The sequence below is a fragment of the Ruditapes philippinarum genome, unplaced genomic scaffold (assembly GCF_026571515.1).
Source record: "Ruditapes philippinarum isolate M1 unplaced genomic scaffold, ASM2657151v2 ctg775_1_1_1_1, whole genome shotgun sequence".
In the NCBI taxonomy this organism is placed as follows: Eukaryota; Metazoa; Mollusca; class Bivalvia; order Venerida; family Veneridae; genus Ruditapes; species Ruditapes philippinarum.
The window spans coordinates 15,587-36,217 of record NW_026864634.1 but is presented as its reverse complement, the minus strand read 5'-3'; the positions used below and the strand labels follow the sequence as shown (position 1 = coordinate 36,217).

General features: G+C 34.6%; 1 protein-coding gene across 2 annotated transcripts in view; it reads left to right on the top strand.

The window, feature by feature from the left end:
* Nucleotides 1-20,631, top strand: part of LOC132726334 (retinoblastoma-like protein 1) — a gene marked incomplete at its 3' end in the record, with an annotated part of 37,451 nt that overhangs the window by 1,254 nt on the left and 15,566 nt on the right. Inside the window, 6 exon segments of one of the 2 annotated variants that reach the window (XM_060711645.1) lie at nt 235-299; nt 823-948; nt 1,339-1,499; nt 2,755-2,819; nt 15,476-15,523; nt 18,877-19,060. In XM_060711645.1, the coding sequence (XP_060567628.1) occupies nt 235-299; nt 823-948; nt 1,339-1,499; nt 2,755-2,819; nt 15,476-15,523; nt 18,877-19,060 (649 nt within the window). 2 annotated transcript variants of the gene reach the window in all.

Genomic DNA, 20,631 nt, shown 5'->3' with positions numbered 1-20,631 from the left:
ATAAAAAAATTGGTGATAGATCAACATCTTTGCTATAAACAACAGATTATTTTCGTGTCATTTTAGACAAAAAAAATTTATATTTACATTTTCACTAACTTGTAAAAATTTTAATATTGAAATACCTTTTGTTATAGCACAGAGCTGTTAAAACATATAATCAATTAAATTTGTATCATGTTTCATTATATAGCAATGCTTTCACTATATTTACTTTATTACTTTTACTTGTAGGAAATTACCATGTTCATTAGTTGAGGTGTTTAATTTTTGCTGGACAATGTTTGTACAAGTGAAAGGTAAGAAACTGATATAACTAGTCATTTAAGTATTGATTGAAAGACTGCCTAAAAATAAATCAGTTGGATATTATAATTTAGTGCTGTTGTGCCATAAGATTTAATATTTAGTATCTTTATTAATGTATTTTCAACTTTATGTAGAAATTTAATTACGTTTTGATTATTACTGAGAATTACTTTGTAATCATAACATAAGATTCTGATTCAGCCAGGAACTACAAATTCTGTCTTTAAGAGTCAAGCCAGTCAGCTTATATGGTAGGTCTTTGGTTGTACTCGAGTACCCGAAAGAAGTTAGTCTTAGCTACCAGTATAGAGCCAGTTCAGCCAGCAGGCTGCTTGTAACATAGTGCAGTATGGCAAGGCTCTATCAATTTCGAATTTCCATTTCAAAATGGAAAGTTGTCAAGCTAATTCAAGAAATTCAGCAAGTTTCAGGTTTAAGTTAGAAAGCTATATGTTCATTGTTTACCAACTAAATGAAATTGTAAAAATAATGTTTTAATTTTTCTGATTATAGGTAACTTTCCTGCAATCAGCGACGATTTGGTAAACTCGTACCATTTATTATTGTGCAATATAGACTGGTTTTATACAAATGCCCTCCTTGGAGGAAGAAAAGATCTCTTGAATCCAAATTTCTCAGGTAAATAGCATATCTTTAGAAATTGACTAGCCAGTAGAAACATGATAATAGTGTGAAATTAATCACAAATAAAAAAGGGTGTATCTGATGTCTTGCAAAAACATTATGCCTGCTGTTTTTTACACAGCACATAAGAACCAAAGTTTTTTACAAATGACTATAGATATTGTTTACACTTAGAGCAGAGTGTAGTTTCTTCATCATTGTCAGTTGTTTTTCACATGTTATACATATATGTTTTGGTTTTATTGTATTTGTAATCAAACATAAGGTGATATGGCATATATGTATTACCCATTTGATCATCAAAAGTTGTGTTACCAGTTAAGGAATGATACCTACATTATTTAGAATAATGTTCTACAAGTATGTTACTTTATTTGTTTCCAGGGTTACCAGAAGGGTTCCATGCAAGGGACTGGAAGCCCCCATCTGAGCCCCCTTGTATAATGAAGCATTTATGTGATAAACACGAAGGTCTGGAGATAGAGGCCAAAGTGATAAAAGAACACTGGTGGAAACCACATCTTAAAAAATTATTTGATAAAAAGGTAAATGGATTCTCAGAATATTTCCAGGAAATACTTTATTTCTCTCTGTATAAAAAAATAAATGAGCCGTGTCACAACAAAACCAACATAATTGGTTTGCGACCGGCATGGATCCAGACCAGCCTGCGCATCTGCACAGTCTGATCAGGATCCATGCTGTTCGCTTACAAACTCTATAACAGATTTGCAGTGCCATCATGTTTTATACATTTGGCATAATTCTGGGCTTAATTTTAAAAAATAAAACAATTCAGGTGTCTCTGTGTACAAGGGATCGGGATGATTCTGAAATACCTGAAATTAAGTCATAATTTCTAAAATTAATTTTATGAAAGAACACTTCCAAAATATAGTATATTTCCTTAAAAGTAAATGGCACATGCACAAAATGATCACTGAATTGGTATTACTCTATATAAATAGAGCGTAATATATTTCTCCGGAACATTTTATTCTGTTTGCATACAATATTCATGTGTGTTAAATAACAGAGACTACATGTAATTTATCAGAATTATTAATAAATTCCAGGAAAATCTGGATCATATTTAGCATTTATCTCTTTACATGCATATTTTGTATAACAAGGTTGCCATGAATTTTGAACAGTTCATTCAAAATTTGAAAGGTTTGTAATATAAAAACTGAGCTACCAACCGCATTTCGGAACCTCTGAGGTTCTGCTCAGGTGCCCATTCATACCTGAAATAATGCATGGAAGACCGAAGAGCACCCAAGGTCTTCCTCCACCGATAAAGCTAGAAAGTCGCCATATGACCTATAATGTGTTGGTGCCAATAAAAAAATACAACATAAAACAATCAACTGCATTGATATGCAGATTAGCTTAGCTTTATACCTGTGGCAGGGTTCATCACTTTCTGTTTAGCAGATTTATGTTACTGTAAAGAAGTCAAATGAATGAAATTTTTAATTTCTACTATGCATGCATTTACTGATAAGATTAACCAAAGACAGGGCCTAGTTGGCCTGCTTTCTAATGAAATGATTGACCGATGGATAATATATTATCTTATAGTTATAAAAATCATCTTACAGTTCATAGGCATTTCTAAATGTGACAAAACCATCTCTAAACTTGAATAAGGGAAAAGTTAAATACTGATTCTGTCAGCAGTTTGTGTTGCTCTTGTCGGATTGTTAATTCTCTTGGTCCTCTGATTTTACAGATATAAGCAGTATAACATCTTATTAATTATATTGTAGGAGTTATTTTTTCTCTTTGTATTTTTAGGTTTTAAAAGGCAAGCCTGACACACTATCATCTGTACTAGAAATAGGGAACTTTGAGGCAAACAAGTAAGTATATAGTTATGTTGCAAATAGTTAAGTTGTAAACGATCTGTTAATGTTTTTGTAGTTTTATTTTACTCAGGCTTTTTTTTCCCTTATCATATTGGGTAATACCATTAACACCAGCATAATATTTGGCAATGCATTTGCAAATTCAATTAAGAATGCATGATTTACAGAATTTTCATTTATTCATAAAAAAAGACATTAACTGTTGTAGTACTTCTCTAAAAACAGGGGTTTTACTTATTTGTATAACAGAGGTTTATGAAAGGCTTCCTCCCAATAGAAATTTCATTGAAAATCATGCAACTTTCCCAAACATTCAAACTTATACTAGATTTTTATGCCCCCACAGAGTGGGAGCATATAGCGTTGCACTTGTCCGTCCGAGTGTCCGTCCGTCCATCTGTCCGTCCGTCCGTACGTCTGTCCGTACGTCCCAAAATCTTGTGAACGCAACTCCTCTTAGACGGGATGGCAGATTTTGCTTAAACTTCCAGGGATGAACAACCTTAATGTGTAGATGGTAGTAAAGGAAGGAATTTTTGCTGCGACCAAATTTAACAGAATTATGGCCCTTTGTTGATTTTTTCACTATATACTCTGTAGAAATTTTGTGAACGCAACTCCTCTTAAACCGGATGGCAGATTTTGCTTAAAATTCAGGGATGGACAACCTTAATGTGTAGATGGTAGTAAAGGAAGGAATTTTTGCTGCGACCAAATTTAACAGAATTATGGCCCTTTGTTGATTTTTTCACTATATACTATGTAGAAATTTTGTTAACGCAACTCCTCTTAAACTGGATGGCAGATTTTGCTTAAACTTCCAGGGATGAACAACCTTAATGTGTAGATGGTAGTAAAGGAAGGAATTTTTGCTGCAACTAAATTTAACAGAATTATGGCCCTTTGTTGATTTTTTCACTATATACTTTGTAGAAATTTTGTGAACGCAACTCCTCTTAAACCGGATGGCAGATTTTGCTTAAAATTCAGGGATGGACAACCTTAATTTGTAGATGGTAGTAAAGGAAGGAATTTTTGCTGCGACTAAATTTAACAGAATTATGGCCCTTTGTTGATTTTTTCACTATATACTATGTAGAAATTTTGTGAACGCAACTCCTCTTAAACTGGATGGCAGATTTTGCTTAAATAATATATTTTATATATATTATAAAATATTTGACCTAGAGTCATAAGATTGACAGAACAGTGGCGTGTGGGGGCATCCGTGTCCTATGGACACATTTCTAGTTACTTTTCCAAATCAGCAATTTTTAGAGATAATTCTTTCCGGCATAATACATTTAAAACATGTACTGGTTAATTTGAAAATGGAATAACTTGGTAAAGGGCACTGTTCACCGACTTGGAAAAAATTAGACTGTTTAAGAAGTAAGTGCCTCTTCCCAATTGAATTCTTCTTTAACATCATGCAGTGTGTCCCAAAATTCTGAAGTTAACCAGCTTTTTTCCTTTCCAAATTTGCAATTTTAGCGATTATTTTTCCTTTCCCAAAATCAAGAAGCTACAGCCTCTTCCCAGTCTAGTGAGAAAGAAAACACTGGTGAGAAATGTAATGGGGAAAAAAATGGCCTGTAAAATTTTAAGTATTGAAATTATTTTTAAAAATGTGTGATGTGTGAAATAAGACTTGCATATGTTGTATATGTAATACAAAATTGTTTTCTTTGTCACCAACTTTTCTTCATTAATAATATATCATTGCTTATATTCGTAGTAAATATTGATCATACTTATATATGTGCACCCATTGATAAAAAAGGTGCAGACATGTATTTTAGAGTAAAATTTGTAGCCATTTTGTCAAAATAACATTGTCCATGGGTTGAAACATTGTCTTACATTGGTTGTTAAGTTGTTATATACACTGCAGTTTGTTTTATTAACATGTGTTACTTTACAGGGTTGCATTTTGGTCTGTTACATAGTTTATGGTTAGATATTATACTAAGATTTGTTTGACAATTGTAAATGTGGACAGCCTCTCCGCCTATTTAAATTGTTTTTACGATTTTGAAGCAGTAAAATGTATCTGGGATATAAGATAGCAACTAGAGTAGGCTGTGAAGGACAACTTCCCAGCACTATTTTCATTAGCAACATATATCACTTAAAACTAGATTGATGCATTCTTTTACTGATGTTTTCCTTTTCAACTTTACTTTTCTGATTCTTACTGTTTTAAATCATTACCATAATTATGGTGGAAATCCAACAAAATCTTTTCAGTCCTAATAATCACCTGGAAGTGTGATGCTAGACTTTTACCCGAGTTGACCTGCTCGAAGTCACAGCCAGTCAGCTTTTACCTGCAGTCTGAACAAGCTCTATACTGTTGGCAACTCAATTTTTGTATTTCTAAATGACCAATAATTTTTCTCAGACATTGAGTGGAATGGCCAATTTGTATGAAATTATGTGTATTTAAGTAGTCCGTAACTTAGGGAGAAGTAGGCAGTTACTTGTTTAGTTATCCAGGAAAGTTGGTCCTAAGATGGATCAGCAGAGTATGCAAGAATCATAGTAAAAAGATCATGATTATGCCCCCATTTCGAAGAAAAGGGGGTATATTGCTTTGCACTTGTCGGTCCGTAGACCAAATGGTTTCCGAGTGATAACTAAAGAACCCTTAGGCCTAGGAACTTCAAACTTGGTATGGTGATTGGTCATGACCAGTAGATGACCCCTATTGATTTTGGGGTCAAGGGGTCAAAGGTCAAGGTCACATTGACCTTGTAAGCAAAAACGGTTTCTGATCAATAACTAAAGAACCTTAAGGCCTAGGAACTTCAAACTTGGTATGGTGATTGGTCATGAACAGTAGATGACCCCTATTGATTTTGGGGTCAAGGGGTCAAAGGTCAAGGTCACATTGACCTTGTAAGCAAAAACGGTTTCCGATCAATAACTAAAGAACCTTAAGGCCTAGGAACTTCAAACTTGGTATGGTGATTGGTCATGAACAGTAGATGACCCCTATTGATTTTGGGGTCAAGGGGTCAAAGGTCAAGGTCACATTGACCTTGTAAGCAAAACCGTGTTCCGATCAATAACTAAAGAACTTTAAGGCTTAGGAACTTCAAACTTGGTATGGTGATTGGTCATGATCAGTAGATGACCCCTATTGATTTTGGGGTCAAGGGGTCAAAGGTCAAGGTCACATTGACTTTGTAGGTAGAAACGGTTTCAGGTCAATAACGAAAGAAGGACTTCAAACTTGATATGGTGATTGGTCATGAACAGTTGATGACCCCTATTGATTTTGGGGTCAAGGGGTCAAAGGTCAAGGTCACATTGACCTCTTAGGTAAAAACGGTTTCCAATCAATAACTAAAGAACCTTAAGGCCTAGGAACTTCAAACTTGGTATGGTGATTGGTCATGAACAGTAGATGACCCCTATTGATTTTGGGGTCATGGGATCAAAGGTCAAGGTCACATTGACCTTGTAAGCAAAAACGTGTTCCGATCAATAACTAAAGATATTTAAGGCTTAGGAACTTCAAACTTGGTATGGTGATTGGTCATGATCAGTAGATGACCCCTATTGATTTTGGGGTCAAGGGGTCAAAGGTCAAGGTGACATTGACCTCTTAGGTAAAAACGGTTTCCGATCAATAACTAAAGAACCCTTAGGCCTAGGAACTTCAAATTTGGTATGGTGATTGGTCATGACCAGTAGATGACCCCTATTGATATTGGGGTTAAGGGGTCAAAGGGCAAGGTCACATTGACCTTGTAAGTAAAAATGCTTTCAAATCAATGACTTAAGAACCCTTTGGCCTAGGAACTTCAAACATGGTATGGTGATTGGTCATGACCAGCAGATGACCTATTGATTTTGGGGTCAAGGGGTCAAAGGTCAAGGTCACATTGAGGTTGTATGTATGTTTCCGATCAATTAACTAAAAACGCTTAGGCCTAGGACCTTCAAACTTTGTATGATGATTGGTCGTGACCAGCATATGACCCCTATTGAGTTTTGGGTCAAGGGGTCAAAGGTTAAGGTCATGACCAGTAGATACTTGATAACCCTTATTAATTGTTTGATCACTGGGTCAGAAGTAATGCATAATAACCTTATCACATGACTAATTGGCTGCTGATAGGGGGCATACATGTTTTACAAACATATCTTGTTATACTTTGTGACAAAATAATGTCAGAAAATGTGTACTTTAGCATGTCTTGCCTTAACAGCACAGATGATCCTTAAATATTATCTTTATAAAAAGGATAGATGGAGTAGTGTGTAAGAATAAGATCATACTTTTGGGTCAATGGTACATAATTTGTACCAATTGGATGCTATTTGTTCACCTTGACCGACCTGCAACTTTGCAAAAAAGTGAGTGATTCTCAGATAGATGATAATATGAAATAAATTGGTAGCCTAAATGGCTAGGTCATATTAAAGGATAAATATTAGAGCACTTTACTTTGTGGAAGTCAGAACTCCAGTTACATATATACACACTAGATTGAAAAATACTTGAAATGCATTGTTACAATAATCAACCTCAGACAGTAAAATGTATGTTTTACACTCTCACATAAAAACCAATATGGTAGCTTTCAGGTAAAGGTTGTGAGTCAAAGGTCAAAATTAATTCTAGTTGCGTTTGTCTTGGCAATGGGATTCAAAATCTTTGCACAAATCTCAACCTCTGTCAAGATCAAAAGGTTAAATGTCAGTTTTTGATCTACAGCAGTGTTAGAAATTAGCAGTAGTCCTATAGCCCCTGACTACTAAATTTCTCCTCAGGCTACCAAGTTTTCACAGTAACAAGCCCGACCAGGCTACTGTATTTTCAGAGGCAATATAAACAACTGTTTTGAACAAGTGAATCATGCTAGTGAAATGTCTTTTGGGCTAGTGAATATTCCAGTCTGGTAGCCCGACCAGCCTAGTGGATTCGAATCCTAATTTCTTACACTGCTACAGCAGTTTGTCTGAACAATTACTCTCTTTATATTAAATTTTTTGAAATTATTTCGCACAATCTTTAGTAAGTTTGTGGGTTAGGCATAAGAAATAACTAATGTGTAGCTTGAGGTCAGGGTCTACTTAAAATATTTCTTTAGAACAGTATATCAGAACAATAGCTCATTAATTAATGAGGAAATCTTGAAATAACTGGTCACAAGCAGGAACATATTTTCAAAGTCACTATTGGCAACTAAAATTGGCAGTTGGTGAACTACAACTTTGATGACTTGTATGGAAGGGTATTAAGGCAAAAATTACATCTTGCCTTCTTACGTTATATTGTGCTTTCTGACTTGTACATCTTGGATTCTTACTGTTACATTTTGCATTATAACATGCACACAATGCATACAAGCTTGCACATCTTGCATTATGACTTGCACAATTTGCTTTAAATTGCATGAATGGTTCCTGATTTGACTATCTTCAAATTTGTTTACGTTAAAGTTAAATGTTTGATGTTAAAATCAGTTCAGTTTAATCATAATGATCGTTAGCAGTCTACATTTAATGTGTACAAAAATAGGAAACCTATGTAAATTGATTATACATGTATAAATAAGACACGGAAGCACGCACTGTGTACAATACAACAAGGCAGTTTGTAAACTACACTCTTTTTGTGCCCCCACGATAGTGGCGGGCATTTAAATTTACCCTTGTCCGTACGTCCTTCCTTCCGTCCGTCCGTTCACTTTTGTGTCGCACGTAACTCAAAAAGTATTTGACCTAGAGTCATGAAACTTTACAGGAATGTTGATCAGCATGCGTAGTTGTGCACCTGGGTATTTTCGTCTAGATATTTTTAGTATTTTCAGAGTTATTGCCCTTGACTTAGTAAAATTTTGCAATTTTCAACTTGTGTCGCATGTAACTCAAAAAGTATTTGACCTAGAGTCATGAAACTTTACAGGAATGTTGATCAGCATGTGTTGTTGTGCACCTGGGTATTTTTGTGTGGATATTTTTAGCTCACCTGATACAAAGTGACAGGGTGAGTTTTGTGATCGCTTTTAGTCCGGCGTCCGTCCGGCATCTCTCCGGCGTCCGTCCGTAAACTTTTACTTTAAATGACATCTCCTCATAAACCACTAAGCCAATTTCATCCAAACTTCACAGGAATGTTCCTTTGGTGGTCACCTTTAAAAATTGTTCCAAGAATTTAATTCCATGCAGAACTCTGGTTGCCATGGCAACCGAAAGAAAAAACTTTAAATATCTTCTTTTAAAAAACCGTAAGAGCTAGAGCTTAGATATTTGGCATGAAACATCTTCTAGTGAGTGTCTACCAAGTTTGTTCAAATAAAAGCCCTGGGGTCAAAATTGGCCTTGCCCCGGGGGGGTCATTGATTTTCCCTATATACATATAGTAAAAACTTAAAAAATCTTCTTTTAAAGAACCAAAAGAGCTACAGCTAAGATATTTAGCATGAAACATGTTCTAATGGGTGTCTACCAAGTTTGTTCAAATAAAAGCCCTGGGGTTAAAATTGGCCTGCCCCGGGGGGTCATTGATTTTCCCTATATGCATATAGTAAAAACTTAAAAAATCTTCTTTTAAAGAACTCAAAGAGCTATGGCTAAGATATTTAGCATCAAACATGTTCTTATAGGTGTCTACCAAGTTTGTTCAAATAAAAGCTCTGGGGTCAAAATTGGCCCCGCCCCAGGGGGGTCATTGATTTTCCCTATATGCATATAGTAAAAACTTAAAAAATCTTCTTTTAAAGAACCAAAAGAGTTAAAGCTAAGATATTTAGCATGAAACATGTTCTAATAAGTGTCTACCAAGTTTGTTCAAATAAATGCCCTTGGGTCAAAATTGGCCCCACCCTGGGGGGTCATTGATTTTCCCCATATACATATAGTAAAAACTTAAAAAATCTTCTCTTTAAAAACCATAAGAGCTAGAGCTCAGATATTTGGCATGAAACATCTTCTAGTGAGTGTCTACCTAGTTTGTTCAAATAAAAGCCCTGGGGGTCAAAATTGGCCCCGCCCCGGGGGTCATTGATTTTCCCCATATACATATAGTAAAAACTTAAAAAATCTTCTTTTAAAGAACCAAAAGAGCTACAGCTAAGATATTTAGCATGAAACATGTTCTAATGGGTGTCTACCAAGTTTGTTCAAATAAAAGCCCTGTGGTCAAAATTGGCCCCGCCCCAGGGGGTCATTGATTTTCCCTATATGCATATAGTAAAAACTTAAAAAACCTTCTTTTAAAGAACTCAAAGAGCTATGGCTAAGATATTTAGCATCAAACATGTTCTAATAGGTGTCTACCAAGTTTGTTCAAATAAAAGCCTTGGGGTCAAAATTGGCCCCGCCCCAGGGGGTCATTGATTTTCCCTATATGCATATAGTAAAAACTTAAAAAAATCTTCTTTTAAAGAACCAAAAGAGCTAGAGCTAAGATTTTTAGCATGAAACATGTTCTAATAAGTGTCTACCAAGTTTGTTCAAATAAAAGCCCTGGGGTCAAAATTGGCCCCGCCCGGGGGGGTCATTGATTTTCCCTATATGCATATAGTAAAAACTTAAAAAATCTTCTTTTAAAGAACCAAAAGAGCTAGAGCTAAGATATTTAGCATGAAACATGTTCTAATGGGTGTCTACCAAGTTTGTTCAAATAAAAGCCCTGGGGTCAAAATTTGCCCCGTCCCGGGGGGTCTTTTATTTTCCCTATATGCATATAGTAAAAACTTAAAAAATCTTCTTTTAAAGAACTCAAAGAGCTATGGCTAAGATATTAAGCATGAAACATCTTTTAGTGAGTGTCTACAAAGTTTGTTCAAATTAAAGACCTGGGGTCAAAGTTGGCCCCGTCCCGGGGGTCATTGATTTTCTTTATATGTGTATAGCAAAAACTTTATAATCTTCTTTGAAAAAACCCAAATAGCTAGAGTTTAGATATTAAGCTTGAAACATCTTCTAGTAAGTGTCCACAAAGTTTGTTCAAATAAAAGCCCTGGGGTCAAAACTGGCCCGGCCCCAGGGGTGTCATTGTTTTTAACTATATGTGTATTATAGTAAAAACTTAAAAAAAAATCTTCTTTCAAAAAGCCCAATGAGCTAGAGCTTAGATGTTTAGCATGAAACATCTTCTTATGGGTGTCTACCGAGTTTGTGCAAATAAAAGCCCTTGGGTTAAATTGGCCCTGCAGCGTTTTGGTTTGGGGGCCTATATACAGGTGAGCGACCTCAGGGCCATCACGGCCCTCTTGTTAGTATTTTCAGAGTTTTTGCCCTTGACTTATTAAAATTTTGCAATTTTCAACTTGTGTCGCATGTAACTCAAAAAGTATTTGACCTAGAGTCATGAAACTTTACAGGAATGTTGATCAGCATGTGTTGTTGTGCACCTGGGTATTTTCGTCTGGATATTTATAGTATTTTCGGAGTAATTGCCCTTTACTTAGTAAAATTTTGCAATTTTCAACTTGTGTCGCATGTAACTCAAAAAGTATTTGACCTAGAGTCATGAAACTTTACAGGAATGTTGATCAGCATGTTTAGTTGTGCACCTGGGTATTATTGGCTTGATATTTTTGGTATTTTCAGAGTTATTGCCCTTGACTTAGTAAAATTTTGCAATTTTCAACCTGTGCCGCACGTAACTCAAAAAGTATTTGACTAGAGTCATGTAACTTTACAGGAATATTGATCATCATGTGCAGTTGTGCACCAGGTATTTTCGTCTGGATTTATTTAGTATTTTTAGAGTTATTGCCCTTCACTTAGAAAATTTTTGCAATTTTCAACTTGTGTCTCAAGTTACTGAAAAAAGGATTTGACATAGTCATTAAACCTTAGGGGCAGTTTGCTCAGTATATTTAGATTTGCACCTGGGGTTTCGCTTGTGGATTTATCCAGTATTTGTAGAGTTATTTCCCTTGACTTTGTACAAAGATTGACAGAACAGTGGCGCGGTGGGGGCACCCGTGTCCTATGGACACATTTCTAGTTTATGACAGAGAGCGCAAGTTCGGAAACATGTACGGAACCATACAGAAATTACCAAAAATATACGAGCATCTGGAATATCGATCATTTTCCATACCCAAGCACTTTGAACAACTGTTCTATTTTATAATTATTTTGTTGATAAAAAAATAATGCTAAAATCATTGATTTGGAAATGTGCAACTTGTCATTGTCAGCTGGAAGTATAATTTGACCCACACAGTTTCAGTAATAAATACAAAAATTGGTTAAATCGTTTTGTATATATGTTTACCTTATTTGCTCCATAGTGGAAATGAAAATTTTAAAACAAAGGGACATAACTTGGTAAAATGAATCCGAATCGCAATACGGACTTTACCGAGACTATAACTGTAGCGCCACCTGACAGCATAATGTGGATGTCGCATATTATTACACCAGATGTCGCGTCATATTATGCTTGCTGCATTCGGCTTTCGGCTATGCGTCATTCTACCTTATGACATTCGTCATTCAAGCTGAGTAAATAGACCCAAATACAAACAGTTGCAGGTTAAGTTATTGAATTAATATACCAGATCAACAAATGAATAATAATTGATCGTTAAATAATGATATCAACATACAATTAAGCAAGACGCACACAGTAGAAAGCATAATGTGCATGTAAGAAAGCAACATGTAAAAGTCAGAATGCAAGATGTACAAGTCAGAATCCAAGATGTACAAGTTAGAAAGCACGATGTAACGTAAGAAAGCAAGATGTAATTTTTGCGTTAATACCCTTCCATAGACTTGGGCAGGTTTGCCCATGTTTATATTTCCCACAATATTTCCTTGTGTTTTATTTTCAATTTCGATTTTTACCTTGTTGCTATTCCCTGAAAATAGACTTTTTTGTCTAGGATATTAGGACTTCACTTGTAGGTCGTAAACAACTAAATTTTTACAAGCGTTTGCATGACCTTGACAATATAGTCGCTATATTTGCATTGTAAAAAGAATAAAAAAGAAGAAAGGATGTGGAATTTCATGAGATGTGGAATTTCATGAAGGAGTCAAGGCCAAAGATGCCATAAAATATATGAGTGAAGAATAAATAAGTTGACTAGAGATTGAATTAGTTAAAAAACATTGTATTTTCTTTATTATAGTCCAGATTTAGGTCTGAGCTAATTAAAGTTAAACTGGGCTGCTTGATTAGAAAAGCTATGAGCCCAACTGGCTAACTAAATTTCAGAGTCATTTTATATCCCTGACAAGTAATGAAAAAAAACATCGTATGTGAAGCCCATTTTTGTACCTTCAAAGGCCTAGGTAACACATGGAGATTTAAGTGGTGTTTTTGCAAAACAGTTTAGACAAATCTGTTGACAGTATGAGAAATTGTTAAATAATTTGACAATGTTGAGAAAAGGAATATTATATCTTTAGACCTTTTGAAGTGGACTAAATACTAGGCCTTCTGTTATTTTCAGATCTGTTATTTTCAAGATATATTATAAAAAGAAATATTCTAAAGGTTTTGCGGTTATAAAACTTTTTTTGAGCTCATGTCTTTAATCTGGGGATTTTCATTGGTCAATATGCCTGTTTCCGACCAAACAGATTCTTATGTCTCAGCTTGAGATAAAATAAAAATCTCTTGAAAACCTTCAACCATAGTTTTATAACATTGACATGAGCTACATAGATATTGATAATAAAATCCCTAATTTTCAGAATGGATTGTTCCATGATTAAAGCAAGACTATTCCATTATACAAATTCAGTGGAGCAAGATTGAGTCTTATACTTGTCAAAACTAATTTGACCACACAAGTTTAACCAAACTGGCTTTAATAGTTGGTTAACCAAATGTATATTGATATTACACCTTTGAAAGTGTTAGAAAAAAAGAAAAATACTGGCAGGGTATCAAGTTTGAATCTTTGATCAAGATCTGTTTTCATTTCGTGCTTGCTTGGTGTGTTTAAATAAAGACTTTATAAGTAATTGTAGCATTGAAGATATTGAAAGAAATTGACTTTCTATTGTTGAAATACTCTGTAAGCCTTTAATAAGCATGTAACGTGTAATTATGAAAGGCTTTATAATGTTGCGCATTGATTGAATTGGCTAAAAATAGGAAAGTATGAAAAGTCAGATCTATATTAATTTAAGTTAACCAATGTGATTAGTTTGTAGTTAAACAAATTAAATGTCATAAAAGTAAGAAACACTTAAAAAAAATTTTTTTAACTGTTTGTAATATGACTTTTCTAACAGTTATTTCAATTTAAGGTGGGGGGGGGGGGAATACAATTTCATTAAAGAGGGAAAAATAAAAAATAAAGTAGTTTTGCCTCATCAATAAAAAGAAACAAAGGAAAAAGTTTGCAGCAATGTACTATTTGTTATTCATTTAATCCTAGATTTAACCCCTACCTTGTTTTATATTAAGTGGTTTGCTTTGGCTTACATGAAATATTGATCAATACTGACAGCTGATCAGCTTCAAATTTTGAGTCGCGCCATGACAAAACCAACATAATGGGTTAGCGACCAGCATGGATCCAGACCAGCCGCCCAGTCTGATCAGGATCTATTCTGTTCGCTATCAGTTTCTCTACTTGTTATAGGGTTTGTAAGCGAACGGCATGGATGCGCATGCTGGTCTGGATCCATGCTGGTCGCAAACCCATTATGTTGGTTTTGTCATGACACGGCTCTTTTCATCTTTATATCCTTTAAAAATTGGACTGTTCCTATGATGGAAGCTTGAAAAGTCTATTATGGATATTAAGATATTAACATACTAGATTAATGAACAAGATGGTTTGAAAAAAATTATTGTCTTATTGATTATTGTCTTGAATTTATATGACTGATGCAGATCCAGATTTAGGAGTCAGTGGTTAAATTACATGCTTCTCCATTTACTCAAATGATTCAACTTCAAATTTCTATTTATGTATCTTTATAATTGAAAATGCAAAGGAAATAAGTCTTTTTTGTTACCGTCAATTCAACTAGAAGGGATGGTCATTTATTTTATGTTCAAAATCTTAACTTGTCTGTTCTTTTTTCAACACATCACATTACGGCCATCTTTAAAATAGTTTTTGATTTGAAGCTGTTGTATTGGCTCATACCTCTAAAAAAAAAAATGTTTGTCACACAAAAAATTTTAAAGATGGCTCGTCTATTTAAAATTTTCTTTTATTATTTGGACTGTTGATATGATTTGTTCTGTGAAAAAGTGAGTATCAAATGTTATTTATTTTCGTTACTGTTCATGTTATAGCCCTTAAGCTGCTAGAACGGAAATTGATTAACCTGTCAGGGAACGTAAAGTGTCCTGTAACTAAATACTATGAGTACTTAGGCTACAACTGGTCCTGTAAACTCTTACTTGTAAATACAAGCTGACAAGCTGAATTTTGTAGAGTGGAATTTTCGATCTCTGCCTTTGCCACCGGTAAACAGGTAGGCCAGTCTACACAATCATGTAGTCTGAAAAGGCTCAGGCTGTTGATTGACTTAATGTTATATTTTCATCTATATTCTCCCAAAATTTGATAAAATTTTGACATTCTCATATATAAAAACTGGACAGGCCTCCTTTAAATAAAATTCAGCAGGTTAAGGGTTAGTTGAGTTGTTTAATGTTTGTATGTTTCGTGTTATTGATTTGCTATGTTATGTTACAGTGATGCAATTAATGAAGCGTATGACGAATTTCCACTTGCATACAGCAGGTTAGTACATCGTCTGTGGTTTTAAAACTTCAAGGTTATGACTAACGATTCCCCGGCTTCTTCTTAAGTACCTTGTTGCTAAATATTGTCAAACAGAATTTACTTGAAAAGATAATACTAGAAATAGAAAAGATTGTAGACAAATGGAGAAAATGAGCATTTTGTTAAAAATTTTGTTTTAAAAGTCGAGTTAGGGGGACCGGCTATAGTAATACGGTTTAACAACCATGTACAAAGCTATTGTGTGTCTGAATGTAACTTCAGGCTGACCAAACTCAAGCCCATGTGCTTTTTGATTTTACAGACATTTTTGTACTGAAATCCTTCCAATTCCTTGAAAACGAAAATAGAATTTTTTTTAGCAAAGTTGAATAAAGCTTAAAGAGTATTTTTTCTTTCTAATAATGCAAGATATTAAGAAACAAAAATTGACAGGTCATTTATCTTAAATTAAATTATTGTTTATTGCCAGGGTAACTAGTTTTTCCAATATTTAGTTCAAGTATATATTTTTCAACCTTATTTATATACGGAAATCAGTTTCTTTATCATTCCTTTCATGTTGTAACAAACTTAATTTTTATGTCAAAATGTGTTTTATTCTGCAAATTTTAGTTAGTCTAACCTTTTAGCAAAATCACAGAATGACAAAAAGGCATTTGAAAACGAAAAACAAATATATTTTTTAGTCACCTCGGTTACCAAAGCAAATCACCGTGCTCTGAATTTTTAAGATTGACAAATTTCGAATTTCAAATGCATTTATTAGGCTAACCTGCTGTGCGAGATGTTTGGGGCACTGTAATGTACTTTACTTACATGTATTCACTCTTGTTCTCATTTAGTGTTGATTATTTATCCTTTCTTTTATGCTGACGAATTTACGCATTTTAGCAGGGGGAGGAACAAAAACTTGCAAAAAAGTATTTTTTCAGGAACATGTGGCCTTTGTTTCAATATACATGTGCAAGGGATTTAAAATCAAATTAAAACTTGTCAAATTTTGGTCTGCTATTAAGAGGTTGGTAGGACTGTGAAAGTGAAGTTACATTTTACTTCATGGTGATGAAAATAAAAAAAATTGAACCTTGCTTTAACCATCAGTTATGCCTTTCCTTCACTTTAACACTTACCATGCTTAATAGTTTAAATGGACTCGTCCATATTTCAACCTGGGCAAAACGATCATTTTCAGGGAAAATTTCAAAATGTTCTTACTGAATAGTGAACAGTTCAGACGATGACTAGATGGCACGGATGTGCCGGCTGCTCGCGGTCTGTTCTGGTAGCATAGATAGTGCGCTTCAGTCACAGCCAGCAGGCTATTGATTAAGAATATCTGTCCAGAGTTTTCACTTTGAAATTCCTGTACTTAGCAATGGATTCTTCCAAAATCGTTGAAGGACTAGTCCACTTTGCAGAATAAGGGGGTGTAATGGTTCAAGGTACAAGTTCACATTTTGTTTTTTTACAGATTTACAGTGCTGCAGAGACTTTGTTTGGACCGTTTTGCCAGATCAATCTGTGATTTTGTTTGCTTTGCTTAATGTTCATATGTTGTGTAAAAGCCAACACATATTAAATTATTGACTCGTAGATATTTTGTTAAAGCTTGTATAAAAGTTACGTCTCATTCCCATTTCACATGATTTTTTTAGAAGAATTCATTTGGATAATAGTTTGTGTGAAAAACAAACAAAAACCCAAGTACATTGTAGCATTGGATTGAAACCAAAGTAATTATTAGTCTTTGTTTTCAGTATAGAGCCATGCCTGCTTGAAGGTCTGCGCAGTCTGACATGGCTTTATGCTGTTTACTGACAAATTTCAAATTTACATCTTACGTCCGAAATTTTGATAATGGACCAGTGCTCTTTTCACTTTTACTGGAATGGTTGCAAGGCCCATAAAAAGGAGAAAATTATGTCACATGGGAATAAGTGGGAAATTTAGAAACAAATGGAACAGTCTGTCTTATGTTAAATTGTGATAAATACCAGTATGTTTTAACACAATAATAGCCATCTCGTATCAAAATTTCAAATCCATCTTTTAAATTCAGCAGGTTAAAGGTTGATAATAGTTACATGAAGCTTATAGTTGTAATATAAATCTATTTAAGATGTGAAGGCTTTTACATTTGGTTATATTTTGTTTTGTTTGCGTTTTTCATTTCACATTACTCTGTTATATTTTCTTTCATACTTGCTTAACCTTCTTGTTGAAAAAAAAGTCAATTTTGTTTCCATATTTCATACTAACATCATGTTCGAAATAGTAATCAGTTATGTTGGTTCATACTGATTTGTTGAATCGCACACACTTGATCTAATAGTAAATTATTTCCTTTTTGCGTGGGTTCATTGATAACTCTAGATTTCATCATCTCTATATTTACTTAAGTTGTTTTTAAGATTTAAAAGGCGATGTTAAAGAGGTATCAATTGTGAAAAGTTTTTTTTAATATGTATAAGTTCACATTTGTTATAAAGTCAAATGTATGTGTTGAGTTCTTATTAGACCTTTATTTTCAGGACAGATTTTAATGAAATATTCCCACTTCATGTGGTTTTAGATGTGAAACTGTTTAAGATTATTCTGTGAAGTTCATTAGCATATATGTGTTTTCGAATGCCTTTTAGAGCAGTGACTATCTGTACTATACTGACTGACCAGACTTTTCTTGTCGCTTCTTTAATGATAAGATGACATGAATCAAGCATGCACATCTTAACTATTACTACACGGACTTGTCCATCCTTCAATCCAGACAAAAAAATCATTCCATCATTTTTTTTGATAAATTTCAAAGTAAGTTCTAACTGAATAGCAAACTGCGTGCAAAAGCCATGATGACAGCTGATCTTCGTCTGCACTGGTCACATAGGTAGTCATTTGCAGCCAGTAGGCTCAGGTGGTCACATGGGTGGTCATTAGCGGTGGTCACATTGGTAGTCATTTGCTGTCAGCAGGCTAAGGTTGTCACATGGGTGGTCATTAGCGGGCCAGCAGGCTAAGGTGGTCCCATGGGTAGTCATTTGGGGGGGCTAAGGTGGTCACATGGTTAAGTCATTTGCGGTCAGCAGGCTAAGGTGGTCACATTGTTTAGTCATTTGCCACCAGCAAGCTAGTGTTGTCACATTGGTAGTCATTTTAAGTCTTATATTATAAATGCTTGAATAGGACTTTTAAAATATTAAAAGAAACTTGAATTAAGGAGCATTTTAATATAGAATTGATGTTGATATTTCACATACACAAAATTTATCTGATGAAGCTAGCAACATATCATAATTCATGAAAATACAGAAAACTGAAAAAGTCAATTAAAACGATACTTCTGTTATTTACAGAAAAGCTGTAAACAATGCCTATGAGGAGTATGTGCTCAGTGTTGGCGATTTTGACGAGCGTATTTTCCTGGATGATGATGCAGATGAAGAGATCGGAACTCCCGCCAAGTCTAGGGAAGACGTTACGGGAGAATTGAAGGAGAGAATGCAACAGCGAACAAGTTTACAGCAACATGTTGATCAGGTGAGTAGAATTATACCTCTACACCTATTGTCTCCCTTGATCATACCTCTACCCCTATTGTTGCCCTTGATAAGGTGACTAACCCTTTTGCCTCCCTTGATCATTCCTCTACACCTATTGTCTCCCTTGATCAGATGACTCCATCTACCCCTATTGTCTCCCTTGATCATACCTCTACCCCTATTGTCTCCCTTGATGATACCTCTACCCCTATTGTCTCCCTTGATCATACCTCTACCCCTATTGTCTCCCTTGATCATATCTCTACCCCTATTGTCTCCCTTGATCATACCTCTACCCCTATTGTCTCCCTTGATCAGGTGACTCATCCCTTTTTGTCTCCCTTGATCAGGTGAGTAGAATTACATCTACCCCTGTTGCCTCCCTTGAGAATGAAAGTTTTTCTTCTTCACTGGTTGTGTAAATTGATTCCATCCCAGGAGAATGAAAGTTATTGGTCTCCCCTGATTATAATAAAATAATTTTCTCCATGGTGGTGAAAATTGTCTTGTTAGGAGTGGAAATTTATTGTCTCATCATGAAGTACGGTTACTGAAAAAGGAAGTTTAAATTTTTATGATTATAGGTGAAATATTTTTGTTCTAATGTTTCATTAAAGCAAAGATATTGCCATTCATTAAGTATTTTTAGAAACTACCACAAAATAATTTTCATGTAAAAAATGTTTCTATAATAACGTGCTCATTAATTTTAATAAGGGTATTTCTTGAAATTGAGATTTTGTGAATGCATTTATTAAATGATGTAAACAGAACAAAGAAGAAAAGGAAATGGAAAAGAAATCAGTTTAGCAAAATATTTTTGTTTTACTATTTTATTCACCTTCCATATTGTCTTTGATGCCAGATTTGTTGTATAAACATGTGTATTTAATGGGTTATTACAACAGTTCTTTCAATTTGCTGTATTATTTGTTAGTATGTTGCCAGGCGTTGCAATTGATTAGTAAGTAGAGTGTGGCCTAGATATTAAATCTAATCAGGCTGGTGTATCTGTAAATGAATGCTGCAATTTAAAGGAGTTATCTCATACATTTACAGGGTTTTCATTATTAAAAGAATGGCGATCAATATCATAGGTTGAAATGCTGTTAAAATCGGTGTAAATTAAAAAATCCCCCTTGAACCTGGGACAAATCATTTGTTTTCATTGGCACATCTTTTGCACCAGATAAAAATGAAAACCTTCGATTAATCATGAAAATGTTTTGGGTTTATAAAAATGTAGGCCAATTCCTTCCAAGGATATTATGAATGCATAGAGTACAGAAAATAAGGAAAGATTCACCTTTAGTCGGCTGAAATGGAAAATATTAGGCCTTTGCAACCAGTAAAGAGTGTGCAGGCTCCCTTTGCCACCGGTACGGAGTCAGGCCAGCACACACAGGTTCTTTACTAGTTGTACAGGCCCATCATTTTCAGCATGCAAAGACAAAATGCAAGTTGATCTATGATGTAAACCATGTCAAACTTTAGATGTAAGAAAAGTAATGTAAACGTAAAGTAGAACACAATATTATTGATGCTATTCAAAAGCCTACCAAAACAATA